The sequence below is a fragment of the Pleurodeles waltl genome, chromosome 2_1 (genome assembly GCF_031143425.1).
Source record: "Pleurodeles waltl isolate 20211129_DDA chromosome 2_1, aPleWal1.hap1.20221129, whole genome shotgun sequence".
NCBI lineage: Eukaryota > Metazoa > Chordata > Amphibia > Caudata > Salamandridae > Pleurodeles > Pleurodeles waltl.
This window is the reverse complement of record NC_090438.1, coordinates 22,371,759-22,397,018: the sequence shown is the minus strand read 5'-3', so window position 1 is coordinate 22,397,018 and position 25,260 is coordinate 22,371,759. Positions and strand designations below refer to the sequence as shown.

The window sequence follows — 25,260 nt, the reverse complement described above, 5'->3', positions numbered from 1 at the left end:
AAATGGTTAGGTTTCTGGGATCCAGCATTGGTTTCATGCCCATTCCTGTCACTGACTGGAAGGAGGCTGAAAGCACAAAAAATTGCAAAAATGGGGTATGCCCCAGTAAAATGCCAAAATTGTGTTGAAAAATTGGGCTTTCTGATTCAAGTCTGCCTGTTCCTGAAAGCTAGGAAGCTGCTGAGTTTAGCACTAGAAACCCTTTGTTGATGCCATTTTCGGGGGGAAATCCACAAGCCTTCTTCTGCAGCCACTTTTTCCATTTTTAAAAAAAAAAACGAAATGTTCACTGTATTTTGGCCAATTTCTTGGCCTCCTTCAAGGGAACCCACAAAGTCTGGGTACCTCTAGAATCCCTAGGATGTTGGAAAAAAAGGACGCAAATTTGGCTTGGTTAGCTTATGTGAACAAAAAGTTATGAGGGCCTAAGCGCGAACTGCCCCAAATAGGCAAAAAAAGGCCTGGCACAGGAGGGGGAAAAGGCCTGGCAGCGAAGGGGTTAAAGGAGCGTAGACTCTTGCTCCGGAGCAAATGGAACAAATTGAGAATCCGCTCCTGTCGACAGGCTATTATTCAGTCTACAATGTTGAATATGTTACTGACCAAATTTATCAAAATAGCTCGATCTAAATTTAATCTCACTGTGAGCAATGAACAGGTTTAGTTGAAATTCTTTAATGCTCTTGCCATTTTGCCCGTTATTGGTTAGGATGAGGAGCTCTAACAGTTATGATGATGTTTAGTGCAATTACTTCCTTATGCACCATGCACTTTGCTGTGTCCTATGTATAGTGCCTTGTGTTTTATGTGGGGCTCCGGGTCGGGTGGTTTGTACTCAATTTTTTTATTTTTTGGGGGGAGAAATGTATTTTAATATGTCGCATGCGTAATTTATGGTGTGCTTTTAGTTTGAAATCAGCCTCTGAGGGTATTTTACTATTTTTGATTGTTTTTTGCTTTGCCGATTAGTATTGGATTTTATTATCTGAACAGTAAGCTACTACTACCATGTTGGATTTTTAAAGAATGTTGCTTTCTGGGACTGATATTTGCCACACTTCACAGGAAGTGGTCACCGCACAGAGCACTGCCCTGCACACCATTGAACAGGAACACCCCCTGCTTTCCACCCCCAGGAGCAAGGATAACTATGTCTGAGCTTCCCCACAGTTCAGATCCCTGCTAAACCCTTGGTCTGCACCTGAAGAACTGTACTCACAAGGACTACACCAGCTGCACACTTTGGGCTTCATGAAGAAAATGACTTTGCCTTGCTTCTGCAATTTCAGGAGTGGACTCCCTGTAAGCTACAGGTACAAAGGAGCTGACTAGAGTCCCCATCATCAATTACTGCAAGAAGAGCCCAGATGACTAGTGTCCAGTGGCCATTTGAGGTTACTGACCATGTGCGTTCTGGGAATTGTAGTCCCAACTCCCAAGGAACAGCTCAGATTCTGGAACCTTGGATCAAGTTTGTGGACACTTTAATGACCCAAAAGGACCTCTGGAAAAAGATCCAGCAGTTTGGAGAAGTTTGGAGCTACTATTGCAAAAAGCTCCATAAGCTGAATAGGTGCATTGTGGGAGTTGTAGTCCCAGACTCCAAGACTCAAACCAGAGCCTCTGAACCCTTGACTAGTGCTGTAGAGAACTTTCCTGAGTCAAGACACACTTCTGAAAGTAAGTCTAACAGTGTTACATCATGGGTGGCCTGACCCCTGGACTGTGGCCCTGTCCAGTGCAACATTTTTTTAACCATTTGAGCGCTCTTTGCTTCTAGGTGCTAGTCTTACTGTTATTGTTACAAAATTCATACCTCTGGTTCCCTACATTGGATTTGTTTCGTTTTTGTGTCATTTTAAAGATTAACCTATTTCCTATTTTTATAAATTGGTTTTGAATTTTTATTGTGTGTTGTGTTTTACTTATTTACTGTTTTGTTGATATTAAATGAAATGTTTACACACATGTCTCCTAAGTTAAGTCTAACCGCTCATGGGCCACACTACCAAGGGTTGAGCAGGATGAATTTTTTGAGACTTTGACTGGACCTAGTGTGGGTTTGTTGCCTGTTGCTAAGTGGTTGTACCTACCTGCCCTTACCAACAATCCACTTTCCAATACTCCCATTAAATTGCTATGAGTTCACAAATGTGCAAATCATCTGGAAGCTGCACCTGCTTGGCCGTGCACTGTCTACCTTAGTAATATGCAAAGGTCTTTCCGCATTTTACCAGCATGATGAACAGGCTACCAAAGGGCCCCCCAGTAAGCTTCCAGTTGATTTTGGTGGCACGTTCTTGATGCCAAGGAATATGAGAACATCTTCACAAAGCAAAGAAGCACTTATGTCAAATAGATAAGAGGAAGGACCCTGGTTTGGTGGAGATGTACGTCTTTGTAGTCTCATTTGCCTCTTTATAGGAGGATTCATGTTATCACAGAATTCTAGCGAAAGAGGCAACAGGAACTGTCACATAGCCAAAATGCACTCAAAGTCACTGGTAACATTTCCTTGTGCTCCATTACACAGTGTAGTGTAGAATACATACTAGACATTTATCCAAGGTGGCACAAAGAACTCCACTTGGGTAAATTTTTTGTGCAAAGCTGTGGACTCTTACTGGATAAAAGGACAGGTGAGGTTCCATTGTGGCTCACAGCTACTGACACACCCACATAGACACACAGACACTTACACAGCCACTCACAAACATACTCAGCCACTAACTCAGATACTCATGCACCCACTCACAGACCCACTCAGAGACTCAGACACCCACTCACAAACCCACTTTAACACTCACACACCTACTCACAAACCCACTTAGACACTCATGCACCCACTCACAGATCCACTCAGACATTCACACACCCACTCGCAGACCCACTCAGAAACTCATTCACCTACTCACAGACCCACTAAAAGACTCATTTAGCTACTCATGTACCCGCTCACAGACCTACTCAAACACTCATGCACCTACTCACAAACCCACTTAGACACTCACACACCCACTCACAGACTCAAGCACGAGTTATAGTTACCTTAGGGCATGAGTTATAGTTTCTTGAGGTACCTATAACTATAACTGCTGAATTTCTATGGTTTAGTATATATATATGTGTGTGTGTATATATATATATATATATATATATATATATCTACATATATATATATATATATATATATATATATATATATATATATATATATATATATATACACTGAAAAAAAAAGAATACAGGGACGTTATAGAATTATAATGTTAGGCAGTGTTCACACCAGTATGTTAGAATTTTTAGATCTCAAGATTGAGAATCATGGTTTCAAGAAAGAGACCACGCAAAAAGTTTGTTGCACACCACAACTAATCACCCTAAAAATCTGATCTGCAGTATCCCTTACAGAAAATGATTAAGGGCCAGAAGAAATTGTTGCAGCACTGCTGTTTTTGAAGAAGAAAACAAAGTCAAGCTATAGAGATTTCATAAAAGAGGCTATAAGTCTGAGATTGTGAAGGCCGCAGCAAATAAAGTTAATAAACTAAAAAAAGAAGACTTGCTTATGGAGGGCAGTATGCAATCTAATGAAACTGAGTCTGTTGGATGCATTACTACATATAGTAACAAAGTCAATAAGGTTAGAGGAATACTGTATAAACACTGCCATGTTCTGCACACAGACAAACTAATATACAAACATTTAGCTAGTCATGTTATGTGAGAACATGATTATAATTGAACAGGATGTTAGAAAAGGGAGGAATATCATTATTTTTTGTTACCTGTAAAAAATGCAAGGCTTATAAATTTCATAGAAATGTGCAAAAATGTGCAAAAGTTTGTGATTCAGAAGAATATATCTTGCAATTCAGACTTTTGTATCTATGCCCTGAAATGTACTTGCAACCAATACTATATTGAAAGCACTATTTGTAAGGCTAATAAACAGAGAGTATTACATTGCAAGCGTTCTATTACTTGTTGTGATAAACAATACCCGTTGTAAGGAATTTCAAGGAACATCATTCAAGGGAGATCAGTCAACTGTGGGTCTTTGAATTTGGTAGAATTTTACCAAACATCCATGGTGCTGACAGAGTGCTAGCATTACATAGACTTGAGTTTTGTTACATTATCAATTTTAACACAAGCTACCCCATAGGGTTAAATTTAGATAAGGAAATGTGTGTTCATATGGGTTAATTGCTAGGCATTTCTGATAGTAAAATTATGATAGAACACTACTGCATATTTTTACAGTTCTTTACAGTCTCTTTTATGACTAAGATTGTGGATTTTAATTGTTTTTGTGAGAAGAATATGCAGCTCCTTCAGCTAAGAAAATATTTGTTTCTGTTATTTTTTTTTCTGTTATTATTTGGTATGAATCTAGTTTTCCTTGATATTGAATGGTTATCATGATCCTGTAAAAGAATGTACTGGCGAGAATAAATTATTGTTTAATGTTGTGATGAAATAGCCCACTGGTGTATGATGCTCTAACTAACAAAGTATGACCATGAAACGTAAGTTAGGAAAATGTTTTCTAAAAATCATACATTTCCTTTTTTTTGTAATTCTAGAGAATTAATGGTTGTTTATTTAAGTTGTAATCAATTGCGAACCACATTACATACATTGACATAATTAGTGTCAGATGTTTGCCCAATTGGGCATTACAGTGCATGGAAAACAAAAACATTTAACAATTATGTAATTGGTATTGTTGCTCAATTTCATTTGAAGTTGTAAGAGATAATCTCTTGTCATACGCATATTGTATATGTTTGAACCCTTCAAGACAGTGCTGCAGATTTCACAGTCATTTGAATATTTCTGGTTATTTCGGGAACACTAATTATCCTGTGATCAAGATGTTTTTATTTCTGAAATGAGTAGATTGATTTTTGCTGATTAAATAAGAATTTTAGTCTGAAATCTACCTACTGGAGTGTGCTTGCCTCCTGATTACCTTAGCGGAAGCATTTTGGTATGTAGTATGCGTCACACATGGGGACCTCAGCCCCCAGACTTGACTTATTAGCTATGTCCTGGAGAGCCCACCACCAGGACATAGTGGTTTTCCTGCCAGCACCGGTGTGTGGGATTCACAGCCTTTAGGGGGGTTGGCCACAAATCCTAGCCACAGGCCACACATTGTGGCCAATCTCTATGCATACAGGGAGTGGCTGCAGAGCCTGGCTACAGACCAGGTCCTGCAGCCAACCCCCCCATCACGCCTGGCCTTTGGTTGTACATGGCGGTGTGTTGGATTTACGGATGGTAATTAAATATTACTTTACATAAAAACCACCAGAAATTCACTAAAAAAACAAAGGTTAAAATAATGTTATACTTAGGTGAAATGTTCAGTAGCAATGCAACATTTTAATCTCTAACAATCACTGAAATTCACCAGTCATAGTTATAGTTACCTCAACTAACTATAACCTGTGCCTTTACCATGCACTGCTAAAATACCCCACATGTTGCATCACTCATGACATCTTTTTTGACATCATTGATAATATCACTGCAACATTTGCAGTGAAATTATTAATGAGAAAACTGTAAATTAAGGTATAACTATAGTTTGGGAACAGATAGAGAAATGCTTCTTCCACTCATTTCAAAGGTAATTTAAAATCCTATCTAATGGTGAAGTCCGATTTTAGGTTACTGTTTAGAAAGTTTGCATTTTTCTGCCTAAACCAAATGTGCCTTCCTGCCAGTGTCAAGAAACATATGACTGTGGATTGCATTCCTGTGGTGTGTTGTCTATTCTTACAGACATGGGGAAAAAGGTACCTGGTGTAAAGGGAATAGGTCTTTCTGAAAGGGTGGCTAGGAAGAAGTTGGGTCTGCCATGATGACCTTCACTGACACTGCAAAGTACACACAAAGAAAATTAACAGCAGGCCTGCCCTTGCCTTTCTGCCCCTGGACAGATTGGAACCAAACCAAACAAAAGGGAAAGAACTGGCCAAAACTAGTTCGGGAGCAGGCCAAGGACCACCCCTACACAAATGCAGGCACTGGGTATAAAAATGGCACCTTCAGAACACCTCATCAAAACACTCCTGTGTAGGAAAGTACCATCTTGACTAACATGTTACCCCCATATTTCACTGTATATATGTTGTTTTAGTCTATGTGTCACTGGGACCCTGCCAGACAGGGCCCCAGTGCTCATAAGTGTGCCCTGTATATGTTCCCCGTGTGATGACTGTAGGAGGCTGGACTGGCTTGTAGTGAGTACCAAGGGGTACTTGCACCTTGCACCAGGCCCAGTTATCCCTTATTAGTGTATAGGGTGTCTAGCAGCATAGGCTGATAGATAATGGTAGCTTAGCAGAGCAGCTTAGGCTGAACTAGGAGACAAGTGAAGCTCCTACAGTACCACTAGTGTCACTTGCACAATATCATAAGAAAACACAATACACAGATATACTAAAAATAAAGGTACTTTATTTTTATGACAATATGCCAAAGTATCTCAGAGTGTACCCTCAGTATGAGGATAGCAAATATACACAAGATATATGTACACAATACCAAACATATGCAGTATAGTCTTAGAAAACAGTGCAAACAATGTATAGTTACAATAGGATGCAATGGGGACACATAGGGATAGGGGCAACACAAACCATATACTCCAAAAGTGGAATGCGAACCACAAATGGACCCCAAACCTATGTGACCTTGTAGAGGGTCACTGGGACTATTAGAAAATAGTAAGGGTTAGAAAAATAGCCCACCCAAGACCCTGAAAAGTGAGTGCAAAGTACACTAAAGTTCCCCAAAGGACATAGAAGTCGTGCTAGGGGAATTCTGCAGGAAAGACACAAACCAGCAATGCAACAATGATGGATTTCCAGTCGAGGGTACCTGTGGAACAAGGGGACCAAGTCCAAAAGTCACAAGCAAGTCGGAGATGGGCAGATGCCCAGGAAATACCAGCTGTGGGTGCAAAGAAGCTGCTACTGGACAGTAGAAGCTGAGGATTCTGCAGGAACGACAAGGGCTAGAAACTTCCCCTTTGGAGGATGGATCCCCCACGCCGTGGAGAGTCGTGCAGGAGTGTTTTCCCGCTGAAAGACCATCAACAAGCCTTGCTAGCTGCAAATCGTGTGTTAGGGTTTTTGGATGCTGCTGTGGCCCAGGAGGGACCAGGATGTCGCCAATTGCGTCTGGGGACTGAGGGGGCGTCGAGCAAGACAAGGAGCCCTCTCAGAAGCAGGCAGCACCCGCAGAAGTGCCAGAACAGGCACTACGAAGATGCATGAAATGGTGCTCACCCGAAGTCGCACAGAGGAGTCCCACGTCGCCAGAGGACAACTTAGAAAGTCGTGCAATGCAGGTTAGAGTGCCGTGGACCCAGGCTTGGCTGTGCACAAAGGATTTCTGCCAAAAGTGCACAGAGGCCAGAGTAGCTGCAAAAGTCGCGGTTCCCAGCAATGCAGTCTGGCGTGGGGAGGCAAGGACTTACCTCCACCAAACTTGGACTGAAGAGTCACTGGACTGTGGGAGTCACTTGGACATTTGAAAGAAATGAGAGAGCATAACCACTGAGGTTCTGGATAGCAGAGACTCAGTGAGACAGTTAGTCACTACGCAGGTAACACATTCAGGCACACTTATGAGCACTGGGGCCCTGGCTGGCAGGGTCCCAGTGACACATACAACTAAAACAACATATATACAGTGAAAAATGGGGGTAACATGCCAGGCAAGACGGTACTTTCCTACAATGACTAACTGTCTCACTGAGGCTCTGCTAACCAGAACCTCAGTGGTTATGCTCTCTCTGCTTTCCAAATTGTCACTAACAGGCTAGTGACCAATTTCACCAATTCACATTTGCATACTGGAACACCCTTATAATTCCCTAGTATATGGTACTGAGGTACCCAGGGTATTGGGGTTCCAGGAGATCCCTATGGGCTGCAGCATTTCTTTTGCCACCCACAGGGAGATCTGACAATTCTTACACAGGCCTGCCAGTGCAGCCTGAGTGAAATAACGTCCACGTTGTTTCACAGCCATTTACCACTGCACTTAAGTAACTTATAAGTCACCTATATGTCTAACCTTCACCTGGTGAAGGTTGGGTGCAAAGTTACTTAGTGTGAGGGCACCCTGGCACTAGCCAAGGTGCCCCCACATCGTTCAGGGCAAATACCCAGGAATTGTGAGTGCGGGGACACCATTACACGCGCCCACTATACATAGGTCTCTACCTATGTACAGCGTCACAATGGTAACTCCGAACATGGCCATGTAATATGTCTAGGATCATGGAATTGTCACCCCAATGCCATTCTGAACCCAGGTACTGCCAAACTGCCTTTTCCGGGGTTTCACTGCAGCTGCTGCTGCTGCCAACCCCTCAGACAGGTTTCTGCCCTCCTGGGGTCCAGCCAGGCCTGGCCCAGGAGGGCAGAACAAAGGACTTCCTCAGAGAGAGGGTGTTACACCCTCTCACTTTGGAAATAGGTGTCAGGGCTGGGGAGGAGTAGCCTCCCCCAGCCTCTGGAAATGCTTTGATGGACACAGATGGTGCCCCTCTCTCCATAAGCCAGTCTACACCGGTTCAGAGATCCCCCAGCCCTGCTCTGGCGCGAAACTGGACAAAGGAAAGTGGAGTGACCACTCCCCTGACCTGATCCTCCCAGGGGAGGTGCCCAGAGCTCCTCCAGCGTGCCCCAGACCTCTGCCATCTTGGATTCAGAGGTGTGCTGGCACACTGGACTGCTCTGAGTGGCCAGGGCCAGCAGGTGACGTCAGAGACTCCTTCTGATAGGCTCTTACCTTTCTTACTAGCCTATCCTCCTTCCTAGGTAGCCAAACCTCCTTTTCTGGCTATTTAGGGTCTCTGCTTTGGGGAATTCTTCAGATACCGAATGCAAGAGTTCACCAGAGTTCCTCTGCATCTCCCTCTTCACCTCCTGCCAAAGGATCGGCCGCTGACTGCTCAGGACGCCTGCAAAACTGCAACAAAGTAGCAAAGACGACTACTGCAACTTTGTATCGCTTCATCCTGCCGGCTTTCTCGTCTGTTTCCTGGTGGTGCATGCTCTGGGGGTAGCCTGCCTCCTTCTTGCACCAGGAGCTCTGAAGAAATCTCCAGTGGGTCGACGGAATCTTCCCCCTGCAACTGCAGGCAACAAAAGACTGCATCACCGGTCCTCTGGGTCCCCTCTCAGCACGACGAGCGTGGTCCCTGGAACTCAGCAACTCTGTCCAAGTGACTCCAACAGTCCCGTGACTCTTCTGTCCAAGTTTGGTGGAGGTAAGTCCTTGCCTCCCCACACTAGACTGCATTGCTGGGTACTGCGTGATTTGCAGCTGCTCCAGCTCCTGTGCACTCTTCCAGGATTTCCTTTGTGCACAGCCGAGCTGGGGTCCCCAACACTCTATCCTGCAGTGCACAACCTTCTGAGTTGTCCTCTGGCGTCGTGGGACTCCCTTTTCTGACTTTGGGTGGACTCCGCTTCACTCCTCTTCTAACTGCCTGATCCGGTACTTCTGCAGGTGCTGCCTGCTTCTGTTAGGGCTCCCTGACTTGCTGAACACCCCCTCTGTCTCCTCATCCAAGTGGCGATATCCTGGTCCCTCCTGGGCCACAGCAGCATCCAAAAACCCTAACCGCGACCCTTGCAGCTAGCAAGGCTTGTTTGCGGTCTTTCTGCGTGGGAACACCTCTGCAAGCTTCTTCACCACGTGGGACATCCATCCTCCAAAGGCGAAGTTCCTAGTTATGTTATGTTATGTTATGTTATTCATATTTATATAGCGCCTAACTGCCCTAAGGCCTCGTAGCGCTTCAAATGCCATCGCCAGGATGAAACTATTTCTATTCGTTGAAGAATTTAGGTTTTAAATAACCATGTTTTCAGGTCCTTCCTAAAGGAAGTTTCTTGAGAATTGGATCTTATACTGAAAGGCAGGTTGTTCCACAGCACAGCACCTTGATATGCCAGTGATCTTCCTCCCCATCTTGCCTTCCTAACCAACGGTACCATGATCAGGTTAGCTGATGAGGATCTGAGTGGCCTAGCTGGAACATAAATCTGTGCCAGTGTTTTAAGCATTTCAGGACCCTTATTAAAGATGGCCCTGTGAATATGACAGAGGGCCTTAAACTGAATCCTCTAGTCCTCTTCGTTCTTGCAGAACACAAAGCTTCTTCCATCCAGTGGCAGCTTCCTTGCACCCTCAGCTGGCATTTCCTGGGCATCCGCCCACTCTCGACACTGTCGCGACTCTTGGACTTGGTCCCCTTGTCTTACAGGTACTCAGGTCCGGAAATCCACTGTTGTTGCATTGCTGATGTTGGTTTTCCTTGCAGAATCCCCCTATCACGACTTCTGTGCTCTCTGGGGGTTGTAGGTTCACTTTACACCTACCTTTCAGGGTCTTGGGGTGGGCTATTTTTCTAACCCTCACTGTTTTCTTACAGTCCCAGCGACCCCCTACAAGCTCACATAGGTTTGGGGTCCATTCATGGTTCGCATTCCACTTTTGGAGTATATGGTTTGTGTTGCCCCTATACCTATGTGCTCCTATTGCAATCTATTGTAACTTTACACTGCTTGCATTACTTCCTTTTGCTCTAACTGCATATTGTTGGTATTGTGTACATATATCTTATGTATATTTGTCATCCTCATACTGAGGGTACTCACTGACATACTTTTGGCATATTGTCATAAAAATAAAGTACCAAAGGTACTGTACTTGGGGGTCTACACAACTCCGTGTCCGGCGCCGCTGGTGTTGGCTTGTTAGGAATGACTCCGTCACGACGCCGTGTTAACATCTCATCGAAGCAGTTTTGTTTCTCAGCGCTATTTTTGGAGTTTAATTTTTAAAAATTCATAACTTGACTTGTGTATGTTGGATTCTTGTCGTTTTGGTCTTGTTTTGTTTAGATAAATATTTCCTATTTTTCTAAACTGGTGTTGTGTCATTTTGTAGTGTTTTTCATTGAGTTACTGTTTGTGTTGGTACAAATACTTTACACCTAGCACTCTGAGGTTAAGCCTACTGCTCTGCCAAGCTACCAAGGGGGTAAGCAGGGGTTAGCTGAGGGTGATTCTCTTTTACACTGACTAGAGTGAGGGTCCTCGCTTGAACAGGGGGTAACCTGACTGTCAACCAAAGACCCCATTTCTAATAATTGTATTTAATTAAATCATATTTAAATATTTAATTTAAAGAAGAAGTCATGCAGGGTGTGTGCAAACAACTTATGGTAGTCTGTTTTAAGCAAAGACATGTGTGCATTGCACTCCCATTCACAATCACACTTACATCTCATTACCATCTCTCACATCGTATTAACTTTCACACTCACTCTCAGGAATCTATCTGATTTACAGGACTACTGATAAATTAAAAAGTACGATCGCTATTTTCAAATTTTTGAACGAAAATTCCCAGACACAGTTGGTGTAGGAGGCTGGCCTGGTTTGTAGTGGGTACCAAAGGTACTTACACCATATACCAGGTCCAGTTATCCCTTATTAGTGCAATGTAGGCAGTGTCTAGAAACCAGGCTGTCTAGGGGTAGCTGTAGCTGAGCAGCAAAGGCTTATCTAGGAGACATGCAAAGCTCAGGAAATATCACTCTAGCCACACCATTGCATACACCATTTCACACAGGCTGCAATGGCAGTCGTGTGGAAGCCTTTGCATGGGCTCGCTCTGGGTGGCAAAAGCGAGCCCTGGTCTGGGTCATCACTAACCAGCCAGCAGTGCTGGTCTTTTTTTAACAGTTTTATTTATTGGCATTTCAAATAGTACATATCGTTATTCACAGAGCCATAACATGTTACTTGGAGTTACACTTCGTCGTACTGTACTGTCCTTAAGTTGCTATTTAATGCATTATGATGCCACAAATGCAGGGTAATCTTTACCGCAATCTTATATCCCAACTTGTTAACTCGCATGGTACGCATCTAAGGTGCCTCAATTTCAAAGCGGCGTGTTTGTGAGACAGGAAGTCACCGTTCATCTATTGCATCTGTAGGAAGCTGGCCTGGTGTCTGGTGGGTACCCAAGGTACTTACACCTTATACCAGGTCCAGGTATCCCCTGTTAGTGAAGTGTAGGCAGTGTCTAGAAGCCAGGCTCTCTAGGGGTAGCTGTAGCTGAGCAGCCAAGGCTTATCTAGGAAACATGCAAAGCTCTTGCACTACCACTGTAGTCACACAGTACTCACACACATGAAAGAAAATACTCAGTGTTACAAAAAAAAGATTCATTATTTTTAGTGACACAAATGCCACAAATACATTAAAGACTATACTCCCTTAGGATGTAAGTAATATACACAGTATATACACTATAATGCAGTAATAGCTGTAAAAACCGTTAGAAAACAGTGCAAATAGTGAAACTCACAATAGGTTGCAATGGGCCGAGGGAGAACACAAACCATATACTAAAATAGTGGAATGCAAAAGTCGGTTTCCCACCTAGGCAAGTGTAGTGTGTAAAGGGGTGCTGGGAGTGTAAGGAAACACCAAAGTAATAGAACTCACCCCAGACCCCAGGAAAACAGGAGTAAATCACAGTAAATTTCCTAGAACACACAAGAAGTTGTGATAGAAGATAATGCAAGAACCAGAAGACACTGTAAGACACCAACAATGGATTCCTGAACCTGAAGACCTGTGGAAGAATGGGACCAAGTCCAAGAAGCACTGAAGAGTCCAGGGAACAGGAGCCCATACTAACCCAGATGAAGGTGCAAAAAAAGAACCACCGGTGAAGAAGAAGTCAGTACTGCACCCAAGAAGATGGATGTGGGTTACTGGTTGGTGCAGATGATGTCCCACGCCGGATGGATGATTGCAGTCTGGTTTGCATTGCTGGATTCCACCAACAATCTTTGGCACATGCAAAGCTCGTGGTTAGCGGAAAAAGGCGCTGCCCGGAACTAGGAGGGACCTGGTGGCCTCTACCCAGAAGGAGGAGACAGAGGGGGCTCTCAGCAACTCAATGAGCCATCAGAAGACCAGGCAGTGCACACAGGAGTCCCACAGTATGGGGACAAAGAAGGTGCAAATGGAGGCCCATGCAGAATGACACAAAGGGAGACCACGCCGCCAGAGAACCACTCAGGAAGCTGTGCATCGCAGGAAGGAGTGCTCGGGAATGGAGACGTGCTCTGCATGAAGAACTTTGTGGAAGGTCACATACAAGCCTTGGCAACTGCAAATCACATGGTGAAAGGGGGTACTGTCTTGCGTGGGGAGGCAAGCTCTTTCCTTCACCAAAGTTTAACAGCTGGACCTTAGGACCTTCGGGACATCTTCAGTCCACCACACATGTTGCTAGATCCAAGCACTTTGTCAGGAGAGGGGAACCACACCACCAGTCATCGCTGCAGAGGGGTGTCTGCTGAAGCAGGGAAGTGACTCCTTTGTTCTTCTGGTGCAGGCTGAAGATAGGCAGTCCTCAGAGGATGCACAACCTAGAAACAATTGCAGTTATTGGTAGGATCTGAAGATACAATGTTGCAGAAGTTGTCTTTGCTTCTTTGTTGCAGTTTGTAGAGTTCCTGGAGTGTCCAGATGCAGTTTCATCGGTAAAAGGTGAAGTAAAGGATGCGGAGAATCCCTGCTGGAGTCTTGCAATCTGAGCAAACACCCAGAGGAGAGACCCTAAATAGCCCTGAAAGGGGCTTTGGTCAGCTACAAAGATAGACAATTATCAGGGGAGGGCTCTGACGTCACCTGCTGGCACTGGCCACTCAGATGCTCCCAGAGCACAACACCACCTTGGAATCCAAGATGGCAAAACCCAGGGACACTCTGGAGGAGCTCTGGGCACTACCCCTGGGGTGTTGATGGATAGGGGAGTGGTCACTCCACTTTCCTTTGTCCAGTTTCACACCAGATCAGGGACTGGGGCCCCCTGAACCGGTGTAGACTGGATTATGCAAGGAGAGCACCATCTGTGCCCTTTAAAGTTTTTCCGAAGGCACTGTAAGGCTACCCCTCCGACGCCTGTAACACCTATTTCCAGAGGGAGAGGGTGTAACACCCCTCTCCCAAAGGAAATAATTTGTTCTGCCTTCCTGGACTTGAGCTGCTCAAGCAACAGGAGGGCAGAAACCTGCCTGTGAGGTGGCAGCAGCTGGGGCTGCCTGGAAAACCCCAGAAGGCTGGTATGGCAGTACTGGGGATCCACTATGGAGCACCCAGAGTGCATAGAATTGTAAAACCAATACTAGAATCAGTATTGGGGTACAATTCCCAGGCCATATTCGGAGTTAACATTGTGAAGCTGGACATAGGTAGTGTCCAGTGCACACGTAAAATGGTGTCTTTCCACTCACGAAGTCTGGGAAAATGGTCCTGGACAATGTGGGGGCACCTCTGCTAGTGCATGGGTGCCCTCACACACAGGTACTTTGCACCTAGCCTTCAGGATTGGAAGGCCTGACATATAGGTGACTTATAAGTGACCTGGTGAAGTGTAATTGGCTGTCAAATGGTGCATGCACCATTTAATGCAGGCTGCAATGGCAGTCCTGAATAAGCCTTTGCATGGGCTCCCTATGTGTGGCAAAAGTAATGCTGCAGCCCATAGGGATCCCCTAGAACCTCAATGCCCTGGGTACCTCAGTACCATATGCTTGGGACTTATAAGGGGTAACCAGTATGCCAATTTTGGATGAAATACTGGGTTACCAGTATGTAGTGACAGATTTTGGGAGAAGAGAGAGCATAAGCACTGGGGTCCTGGTTAGCAGGATCCCGGTGACACAGTCAAACACACTGACAAACAGGCCAAAAATGCTGTAACCATGCTAGGAAGAGGCTACTTTCTCACAGTTGGGGACAATTCACCTATTCCTTATTGACTATTATGGTATTGAAGGGATAGTCAAACCTGTCAACAGCGTAGTGCCTTCTGAAACCTTTAAAATGTTGAATTACATCAGATTAATGTGTAGCCCTGCATTCTATTGATATCAGACAATATTTTTGTTAACAATTGCAGTTTCCTTCAACGTTTAACTGGACCCCTTTGGAAGCTTACTTATAGATGCACACAGTGGTACATAAATCTACTTGGAGGACTTTTCCACATCAAACATCTAATACCTCCCAAACCGTCGGCACTTCATCCAGACCTGGATGTCTACTACCTGTCTGGAGCTCAGCAGCACCAAAACAGAATTCCTTCTGTTCTCTAATAACAACAAGCCACAGCTGCTCCAAACCTAGCTCCAAATCATGAACAAAGATGGATGTGATCCGTCACTTTGAATCAATGCTAAGTCACTTTGATTCATGAAGGACAACATCCTCCACCTCAAAGAACACATCATCATAAAACAAGTTGGTGTGGCACCAACTCTCTCTATTATAGGATACTTTTCCAGCTGCCACACAAATACTAATTTGCCCATTGATAAACTGGATACCACCCTCTCTCTGCAAGTGAAAAATAACCCAGACAGGTACTGTTTCTCTGTCTGCAAAGTGGAGCCATTCTGGCAGGAGGCGGGTTCAATTCAAAGGCAGAAAACACAAAGGTGAGAAGTGGAAAGCTTAGGGACAGATTAAGAAATCAATTGTAAAAAGTTCCAATGAGGATAATGGATCATTTTTAGAAATGCATTGATGTTTTTAGAAAGGCAAGGAGAAAACACATTGTTTGTTTCCAAAAGGCTCATCATGATACAACCTGACACAACCCTAGTAGTTTTACAATATCATTGGTTGATATCCTTAAGATATGTTATATATCACTCTAATTCACTCAGGCCTTTTTTGGGAATAAAATAATGTGGCAAAATTATCAAGTATCTGCAAAGGAACCTTCAAAAAAGTCCTACCTGTCAGCCATCTGTTTCCTTTGACAGCATTACCTCCACTATGTCTCAATGTTTTAACATTGGTGGAGAATTTTCGGGCCCCCTACAGTTTTGCAGAACTCCAGTAATTTCAAAACTGTCCTTATTTACATGTAGTTGAAAAGAGAAATAGTTCCCTCAGAACCCTTCTTGTATGTGGCATTTGCCTGAATGATTCATTTTGCTGTTTGGTAGCTTTAAAAGGCCCATAAAGTCCCTAATCTATACTATTACCTTTGTATATCTTTGCAGAAACCATAAGGAGATTTCAGTGACTTTGTCACAGACAAATAGTACTTAGTTGCACCAAAGGTGCTCATGTGCTATGGTCTGTCAATCTGCCATTCTGTCTGTCGTGCGTGTCATTGGAGAGATAGGGTTGGAAGTTCTTATACTGCCAGGTATTATATTTATCACAACACTATTGCCATGATTATGAATTTGGTAGACGGAAACACCCTTCCGCCAAACTCCCGACAGGGTAGCCATCACTGTAGTGGCGAACTCCCCACCAGCCCTATTATGACTTTCCTGCTGGGCTGACTGGTGTAAACCAAGGTTTCCGCTGCCCAGCCCAGCTGGAAAGTGGCAGCGGCATTATTGCTGGCTCGTAATAGAGCCGTCTGCAATGCTGCCACACGCAGGGAGCACCAGTGTCCTTGCAATGTGCACTGTCTGCACAGCAGACTGGGAGCATTATGAGGGTGCTGGGCAGGGGGGGCCCTGAACTGCCCATGCCTTGGTCTTTGGCAGTGCAGGCCCCCCATGTGGCCCCTTGTACCTGTTCTCCACCAGCCTTAGTGGAGAACCAGGTTATAATCAGCAGGGCGCGCTGCCCTGGCTAATTGCATCCTGCACCCGCCATCAGCCCGTTGGGATCTTCGATCTCAACAGAGATGGCAGTAGGTTGGCGGGTCAGCTCACCAAACTTGTAATGTGGCTGTCGGACCACCACAACCTCAGCAGTCCTACAGCCACCGCGAGTGTAGCGATCCAAGGACCGCCACTCTCGTAATGAGGCCCTATTTGTCTAAACTAAGACTGGGTAAGGAGTGACCCTAAAATTGATTTGATTGCTGTGATTCTCATGTCACACAATTAAAACTAAGTGGTCTAAACTTCAGACCTTGTATGTCTTTTATCATTTACGTGTTTCAACACATGTTGGAAATGTCGATGATAATAAATATACACTCAACTAGACCCTCATATTCCCAAATGACAGACTGGCAGATTGTAACATAGGGGGACATTTGGATGCATCCAAGTGCTAGGTGTGTGCATGTGGGCAAGCCACCCACTTGGGAGACTGTGTCCTTGCACTCCCCAGGACCAGGCAAAGGGCATGTTTGTCGTAGTTTGGACTCTTGCTCTGAGCAAGACTGCTGGTTTAAGGATGACAGTACTTTTGTTTGTAGGCGTCTGCGTCTTTCCTACAACAAGTCGCAACTGTTATCCCAACCTTACCGGCTCACTAGCAGCACCTCACCAGAAACACAATAGTAAAAGGTGATTTATCGCAGTCGTTTACGCATGGACTAAAAAATGAGATATCTCAGGGAGCGTTGTGGTTAAACGGAGATTACCCTTTTCTCACAGATATATTATGTCTCATACAAACACAGGCAATGACACAGATGCAGTATAGTTATAATAGCTTTTTATTTAACATAACTGCAATTTGCGATAAGTTGCATGGACTGCAATGATTAGGATAATGAATATAGCAAGTAACAGCATTGTGAAGACAAGAGTCATTGTTACGAAGACCCCCACCATTTTGCAATACATGAAAAAGATATATAACATGGAATATGCCCTAATACCCTAATGTGAAAGGCCTAACCTCCTACCTAAAGGAGAGCTGGGTTTGTTAAACCTAATCTGCCAATGCCATGTCCATGAGAGGAGCCCCCAACCCTCGTTACCTTGGAATGAGGTCTCTATCTCAGACTCCACAGGAACACGAAGACTGGGTCAGCGTCAAGACGACTGCAGCATCGGTATCAGTGATGGTGGCGATGCCCTCTGGTCGGAATCCCTCTGATTATCTGTCTAAAGTGTGATGTATTTATACAGATCTACAAGGTCCTCTGACGTAGGTGTGTTCCTAAACAATAGATAACAGACACGCTTGGGACGGCAATTAATATCAACAATCCCTCGAAAGTATAGAGAGGGAAAATCCCTAAGTGTGAACACCTACTGTTTGTTTGTCTTTCGTGTTTGATCTTGACGCCTTGGTGTGGTGACACTGATAATGTAACTCATAACAAGTGGCCTAACTATAAACAAGGCACCATCTTAGAGGAAATAAATAATTAAATGGACTAGAACAGAGCAAGCTAAGTAGGTTAAAAGTCACTAGGTGGCGGGGGCACGAGTCTACAAGCCAGAGGCTAAGCTAACTCCTGATATACCATTAAAACGAACTAGGATTCACTACAATGCCATCAACCAAATAGATGAGAGTCATGAGATGGTAATCCCCTAAAGATTCAGTAGCCAAGAGGGGAGGTGTGTTTGTTGTATGTTCAATATAAAGTAATGAGTCAACAATTCAAAACATCTTCTCACCTTCCCAATTGTGCTCAACTTTCATCACACAGTCTGAGTATATGAAGGTACCAGTAAATTTATCAGTACATGTCAAAGTGAGGTACTAAATCGAGACTTTTAAAATCATGATCTAGAATTGAACTTGTATGGCATTTAAGCTTTTCTACGAGGAAAGATATGACAAAAAATAATCAAGGGTAGCTTAGCGAGCCTTTTGTTCATCTGTGATTCTACATAACTGAGTTGGTGATTATTGAAGCCCAAGTATAGCACATGGAAGATTATTCCTTCCTTTACCTTCATTTTCTTAACCTTTCTCCCTGGCATGTTTGTCCTTGGCATAGGAGTTATACAAATAGATTCTGGATAGGAAAACAAAGCAGGACTGTGTAAATAGAGCAAAATACTTACCCCCTGCCCTGCAGCTCACAAATCATCTTCATAGCATGACTATAGTCCATTATATCAGGTTCATTTTTCAGCCATTTCTTTATCTCTTGGATGGATTTGTCATCTGCACAGGCAAAAGTGATCTCGTTGAAATAGTTACAGAGTGGGAGAATGTACTGGAGATATGGGCCAAGGCAAAGTGCAGTCAGGGAGTCTCCTTTAACATCACCTGTTTAGAAAAACATTCATACTTGAGTGAACTAAAAATATACAACATGTACATGCCTCTTTCTTTTCTACTAGGTCCCTGCACCTCTCTTGTAGACTATGAGATTTTCTGCAGTGTGTTTTTCTCTTCAATACATTTGCATCTAGGGATATAGGAACTCCATTTCAAGAAATCAAGATTACTCTTGCAGCTGCCCCTCACAGTGCTTGCAACAATGTCAGGTCAATTAGGGCCATATTTATTGAATGTTTTTGTCGCTTTTGCACCATGCAACAGGGTGCATGTGTGACACAGCTCTTAAGTGTGTTTGGTCAAGCTACGTCAAGGCCACCTTGCATGGCCATGAGTGTCTTGATAAATCTGGAGTAACACAAAGCAGCTCAAATTGCTGCATTGTGTTACTCTGCCCCAGGGAGGTGTTCCATGGGTGGTGCATGTCAAAACTGCTACACATTCCCTGGGGAGGCGCAACGATGAGAAATATCTTTATTTTTCCTTGATTTTTCTTCTTTCTATGTGTGCTGTATCCAGCAGAAAATGCCCCAGGGGATAGTTGTTGTGCAGGGCAGGAAGATGTTATCAATGCAGGCAGCCTTGCACTATGGTGCAATAATGGCTGCGTTGATACAAGGCAGTGGATTGTGGGCCAGCACTAGAAAAAGCTAGGATTGCACCATATTGTGTTAAATATGGTGCATTCCTGCCCTTTCCCTGTCACGTAGTGCGGTGTAGTAGGGGGGCTTGCTGTGCTGCGCTGCTCTTCACTGCATGACATATTGACAAACGTGCACCTTACAGTCTCCGTGACTATAGTCTGCAATAAACACATCCTGGTTTCTCAATACTGACACCACAAGAGACGTCTGACGGCCTTCCAATAGGGATAATAGACAACTCTCCTCAGGCTGTTCCTACTCACCAGCAGGCTACTTACCTTGATTATTTTTACAGCTCACATCATCACTTTCATTCCCTGTTATGATCTTCTGCTGTAGCATAGACATTTTTTGTGTGCCCTAGACTGCCATCCATTGATGCTGACAATGATAGTGGTTAGAAGGAGTAACCCTGTAGCTAATGGGTCAGAACTTTAAGGCTCTATTTGAACTAGATATGCACTCAACTTTTATTTAGTGTGGACCATCGAGAATTGTTATAAAACACCCCCATTGATAATGTCAAACAACATAAGGGCTAGTCATTCATGTGACAAGTATTGTGCGTTTATCTATTACTTTTATGCATTAACTTTTATCAGTGCAATGAGCCTGGAAGGTGCAGGACATCTCCTATCACTGATGTTTCTGGATTGGCAATTTGTTTTTAAAATGACCTTTCTTGCCACTGCTGCTGGCAGGCTCTAGCTTGTTGAAGATGATCCCCACAATAGGAGCAGGTAGGCTTGTGAAGACCCCAGGGGCTTTCCAGGACAATTAGGAGTATGCTGGAACTTAGGATTGTTATAAACCCTTAGTAGGAAGCCATGTGTGGCACATAGTCCCCCAAATCACATGCCATATCTATTAACAAGCTTCAATTCTAAATGTACTACAACTACAAGCTACAAGGGGACCAAAACTGTAATTACTCAAACTCATAGCTGGAGTAATTGCAGCACCAAACTTGGCTAACCACTTGACCAACCACTGATACTTCAATACTCTCCAAAAGAAAATAATGGCATAGGTACTTAAAATAAAACCTCATAGGAAGTAATGCTAAATTAAACAAACTATTCAGAATAGTTAAACATAAAAATGAATACAAGTGAATATGAAACAAATCTAAAACAATAGCATAGATGTTATTTAATTACATACTTACATTTATAAAAGTTTTAAAATGTACTTTTATTAAACTATATATAAATTATTTGTAATTAATTGTATTCACCACTTTAATAATTATTAATGCACTATAGGATACTATGGCCCTCATTACGACCCTGGCGGTATAGAACCGCCAGGGCCGCGGGACGCGGTGGCACCGCCGACAGGCCGGCGGTGCCCCGCGGGGCATTCTGACCGCGGCGGCTTAGCCGCGGTCAGTAAAGGGAAACCGGCGGTCTCCCGCCGGTTTCCCGCTGCCCCCAGGAATCCTCCAAGCCGGCGCAGCTTGCTGCGCCGGCTTGGGGATTCCGACTCCCCCTCCCGCCATCCAGTTCCTGGCGGTTCTCCCGCCGGGAACCGGATGGCGGGAGGGGGAGTCTCGGGGCCCCTGGGGGCCCCTGCAGTGCCCATGCCAATGGCATGGGCACTGCAGGGGCCCCCGTAAGAGGGCCCCTACAAGTATTTCACTGTCTGCTTGGCAGACAGTGAAATACGCGACGGGTGCAAATGCACCCGTCGCACCTTCCCACTCCGCCGGCTCGATTACGAGCCGGCATCCTCGTGGGAAGGTCGTTTTCCCCTGGGCTGGCGGGCGGCCTTTTGGCGGCCGCCCGCCAGCCCAGGGGAAAACTTGAAATACCCGCCGCGGTCTTTTGACCGCGGCGCGGTATTTTGGAGGGCGGAATTCTGGCGGGCGGCCTCCGCCGCCCGCCAGAATCAGAATGAGGGCCTATATATTTTTATTTCGGGTGGGAAATCATTTTTTTAACTTAAACTTCTAAAAATGTATTTGTAGTTTATTTAATCGCATATTTAGTATATAATGTTTATGTGTTTCACATTTAAAATGAATATAATAAATACATTATATTATATGATAAAGTTACACTAATTTCTTTTGACTTAACCTTTTCTTACTTTACCTTATACTTTACAATAGAGAGATTCTACAGTCTGGTTGGAGATCTCCCTATGATAAAGTGTCCAAAATTTAAAGAAAGCATTGTTAAACTTAAGTTAAAAATTAATTTAAACGATTTCATATATTCATTTAAGTACATTGTATATGTAAAAAAAATTAAAAAACACAACACAATTTCAATTAAACCTATAATTTATTTAAATATATTTAGGGCCTCATTACGACCCTGGCGGCTGGCGGCAAGCTGGCGGTTACAGCGCCAACAGGCTGGTGGTGTTCCGCCAGCTATTATGACCATGGCACAATAGCCACGGCCATACCGCCAGCCCCTCCAACACACCGCCACGCTTCCGCCTGGTGGTCATAATCCCCAGGACAGTGGTGCAAGCACTGCTGCCCTGGGGATTATGACTCCACGACCGCCAGCCTGGCCACGGCGGTAAACACCACCATGGAAAGGCTGGCAGTAAGGGGGACTTGGGGTGCCCCTTGAGGCCCCTGCACTGCCCATGCACTTGGCATGGGCAGTGCAGGGGCCCACAGGCATAGCCCTGTTGTGCTTTTCACTGCCCGAATTTCGGGCAGTGAAATGTGCGACAGGTGCTACTGCACCCGCTGCACATCAGCATTGCCGCCGGCTCTATTACGAGCCTGCAGCAATGTTGATGTGACTTTTCCGTTGGGCCAGCGGACGGAAATACTGTAACCGTCCACTGGCCCAGCGGAAAAGTCATAATAGGGAGCCAGGAATACCGCTGCACAGGCAGTATTCTGGCTCCCGCAGCCTTGGCGGTCTTTTAAAAAGACCGCCTAGGTTGTAATGAGGGCCTAAATGTTATAACAAATGTGTAACTGAAGTTTAAATTAAAAAAGTAAATTCCATCCTAAAGTAAAAACAATGTTCAGTAGTAATTGTTCAAAGCGATGTATAGAACCATATTACATTCATTTCAGTGAATGGAGATGTAGAAGTCTAAACCTTTGAGTAACTTTACACTGAATGAATTGCATGACAAGAGCATTAAACAAACAGCTTGTGTGTATACAATGCAAAAAACTATATCTGAAGAAAACAATGAGAATGCGAAGTTTCCGTACTTGATATGCGTGCTTACAAATGTTGTGAAAACAATAGTATCTATGACATGTTAAAACTGCTTCACATCATAACGTGCCATTGTGCATTGTTGGAAGCACACATTCAATAGGTTCATTTGCTGTGGCCTAGACAACATTGTTTCATTCCGACTAAGCCTATTCTGTTTTTAGTAAAGCTCATTAGTATTTCAATGTACATCTAATGTCCTGCTGAATAACTGGATATGTGCTTGACATTGTTTAAAGTGACTAAGGGCCTCATTAGGAGTTTGGTGGACGGAAAGGCCTGTCCGCTGAACTTCTGAGCAACACTGCCTACTTCTCCGCCGGTCCAATCAAGACTTTCCTGCTACGCTGACAGATGGAAAACGAGGTTTCTACCAGTCTACCTAGTGGGAAACTGGTGGCAGCATTGTCTCCGGCTCATAATCGAGCCACAGACAATGCTGTCACCTTCAGGGTGAACCAGGACCCTCACAATGTTTGCTGTCTGCACAGCAAACAGTGAACATTGCAAGGGTGCTGGGCAGTGGGATCCCTGCACTGCCCATGCCAAGTACATGGGCAGTGCAGGGGACCCATGTGGCCCCCTTCCCCTGTTCTCCACCAGCCTTTATATGACAGTGATACCACCATGAAAACGTTTGCGGAGAACCAGATCATAATCAGCAGAGTGGTGCTGCATGCTGCCCTGGCTGATTCTGACCTGCACCTGCTGTCAACCCATTGGGATCACTGATCCAGGCAGAGATTGTAGAATCCTGAAAGTCTAACCACCAGGGTCCTAATGTGGCGGTCGGACTGCCACAGCAGCAGTGGTCCTGACCGCCACCATGAGGCTGGCAGTCTCGAGTCTGCCAGCCTCGTAATGAGGCCCTAAGTGTGGCAAAAGTGTTCAAAAGAGAAAATCCTGCACATTTTTAATCAATAAACATTTAGCCCTTGTCCTCGAGAATTTAGATCCTGCGTCAGATCTTGTTGCATATATTTCTTCTAGTTGTCACACTTTACTCATTTTCTCAAGCCATTCTGAAAATGAAAGAATGAGAAAAACAACATTGCAATAAAGATCAGTTTTTAGAATATTCTAGCTGTTCCCTGCAATGAGAAATATCAAAGCAGGGGAATAATTGAGTGTCTGTGGACCTGAACCAAAGGTTGTTTCTCAAGATATTGCGGCACAGTGGCACAGAAATTATTTCATATAGTATGAGATCAGTTGGCTATGCCTATTTAGTTAAATCTAAAACTACTCATATAGACCTATCAGCCATTTAGAATACTCCTGAAACCTGAAAAAGTGAGCTGATTGACTTTTCTCCAGACCTCAAGCAAAGTTACTCAAAAGTGTAAGAGTAAATTATGCATGTAAACTACTCACAAGTTTAATACACATTTGTGAATAGCCATACGTTTTGATATAAATGCATTTTGAATTCTTCAGCAACCAAAAAAGGCAATTCCAAACAATCTTCTTGCATTTCTGTGCACAATACACCTGAATTCAATAGATACTCTCCTTATGCAAGTCATATACAATTTTTCAGTTTTTTGTGCAAAGGTTATGAAACACAGAGGTCGAAGGGCACACATTCATGTAGCTTGAACTTCACTGATGCTATTTTAAACCCACAGTCCAAGGGGTGACCAGGCTAGATTCCTTCTTCTCCCAGGTGTGAATTAGATTGCATTATTATATGGGTGGGGAATAATTTACTGTATTCACTGTTCCATTGTGGTGGCTGAAACAAACATTCCTAAAAGAGAGACATTTTTATCAATAATTTAGAGTGTTTGTTAGTGTATATTCAATCCTCTGCTGCAGATGGTTTGGACTCACTAGTTATGTTAGATGCTATTCTGATACCACATTATGAGTTTATCTGCTGCCAACAGAAATTACAAAATATGTACTGTCTGTTAATGAGTAAGTCCATTAAAAGTACATACCCGATGAGGACAATTTGATGAAGTTAGAAAACAACTTAGTAGTGGTATCGTCAAAAAACTCAGATTCTCGTGTGAAGTATGTCTCCAGAAACTTCCTTGGATGAAAATAATTCTCAAAGAGTTCCTTCTGGCTCATACTAGAAGCCATTTCTCTGGTGAAGCCTTCTCCAACTTTGAGCCTGTGCTACTTGCACCAATGCTATATAGCTAGAAACTGCATGTATAATGATCTTCAAATAGAGAGAACTATTTATGACTTTTACCCTTGGGAACAATGATCCTCAACTGACATTACATTTTTAGCTCGTGACTGCCTGTGAGTTTTTATTGTTTGCAAGTACTTTGAAGCATGATGCAACTCCTTACGCAGCACGGACATATGTCCAAAAATGTA

At 44.0% G+C, this 25,260-nt stretch overlaps 1 protein-coding gene across 1 annotated transcript in view; it reads right to left on the bottom strand.

Annotated features, from left to right (window-relative positions):
- LOC138258108 (nicotinamide N-methyltransferase-like) overlaps positions 1-25,045 on the bottom strand; it is a 39,484-nt gene extending 14,439 nt beyond the window's left edge. The window contains exons 1-2 of the mRNA XM_069205918.1: positions 24,867-25,045; positions 18,860-19,067 (exon numbers count right to left, since the gene is read on the bottom strand). Coding sequence (XP_069062019.1) covers positions 18,860-19,067; positions 24,867-25,014 — 356 coding nt within the window. The 5' untranslated portion in view covers positions 25,015-25,045. The remainder of the gene's footprint in view (positions 1-18,859; positions 19,068-24,866) is intronic.
- Positions 25,046-25,260: the final 215 nt, after the last annotated feature.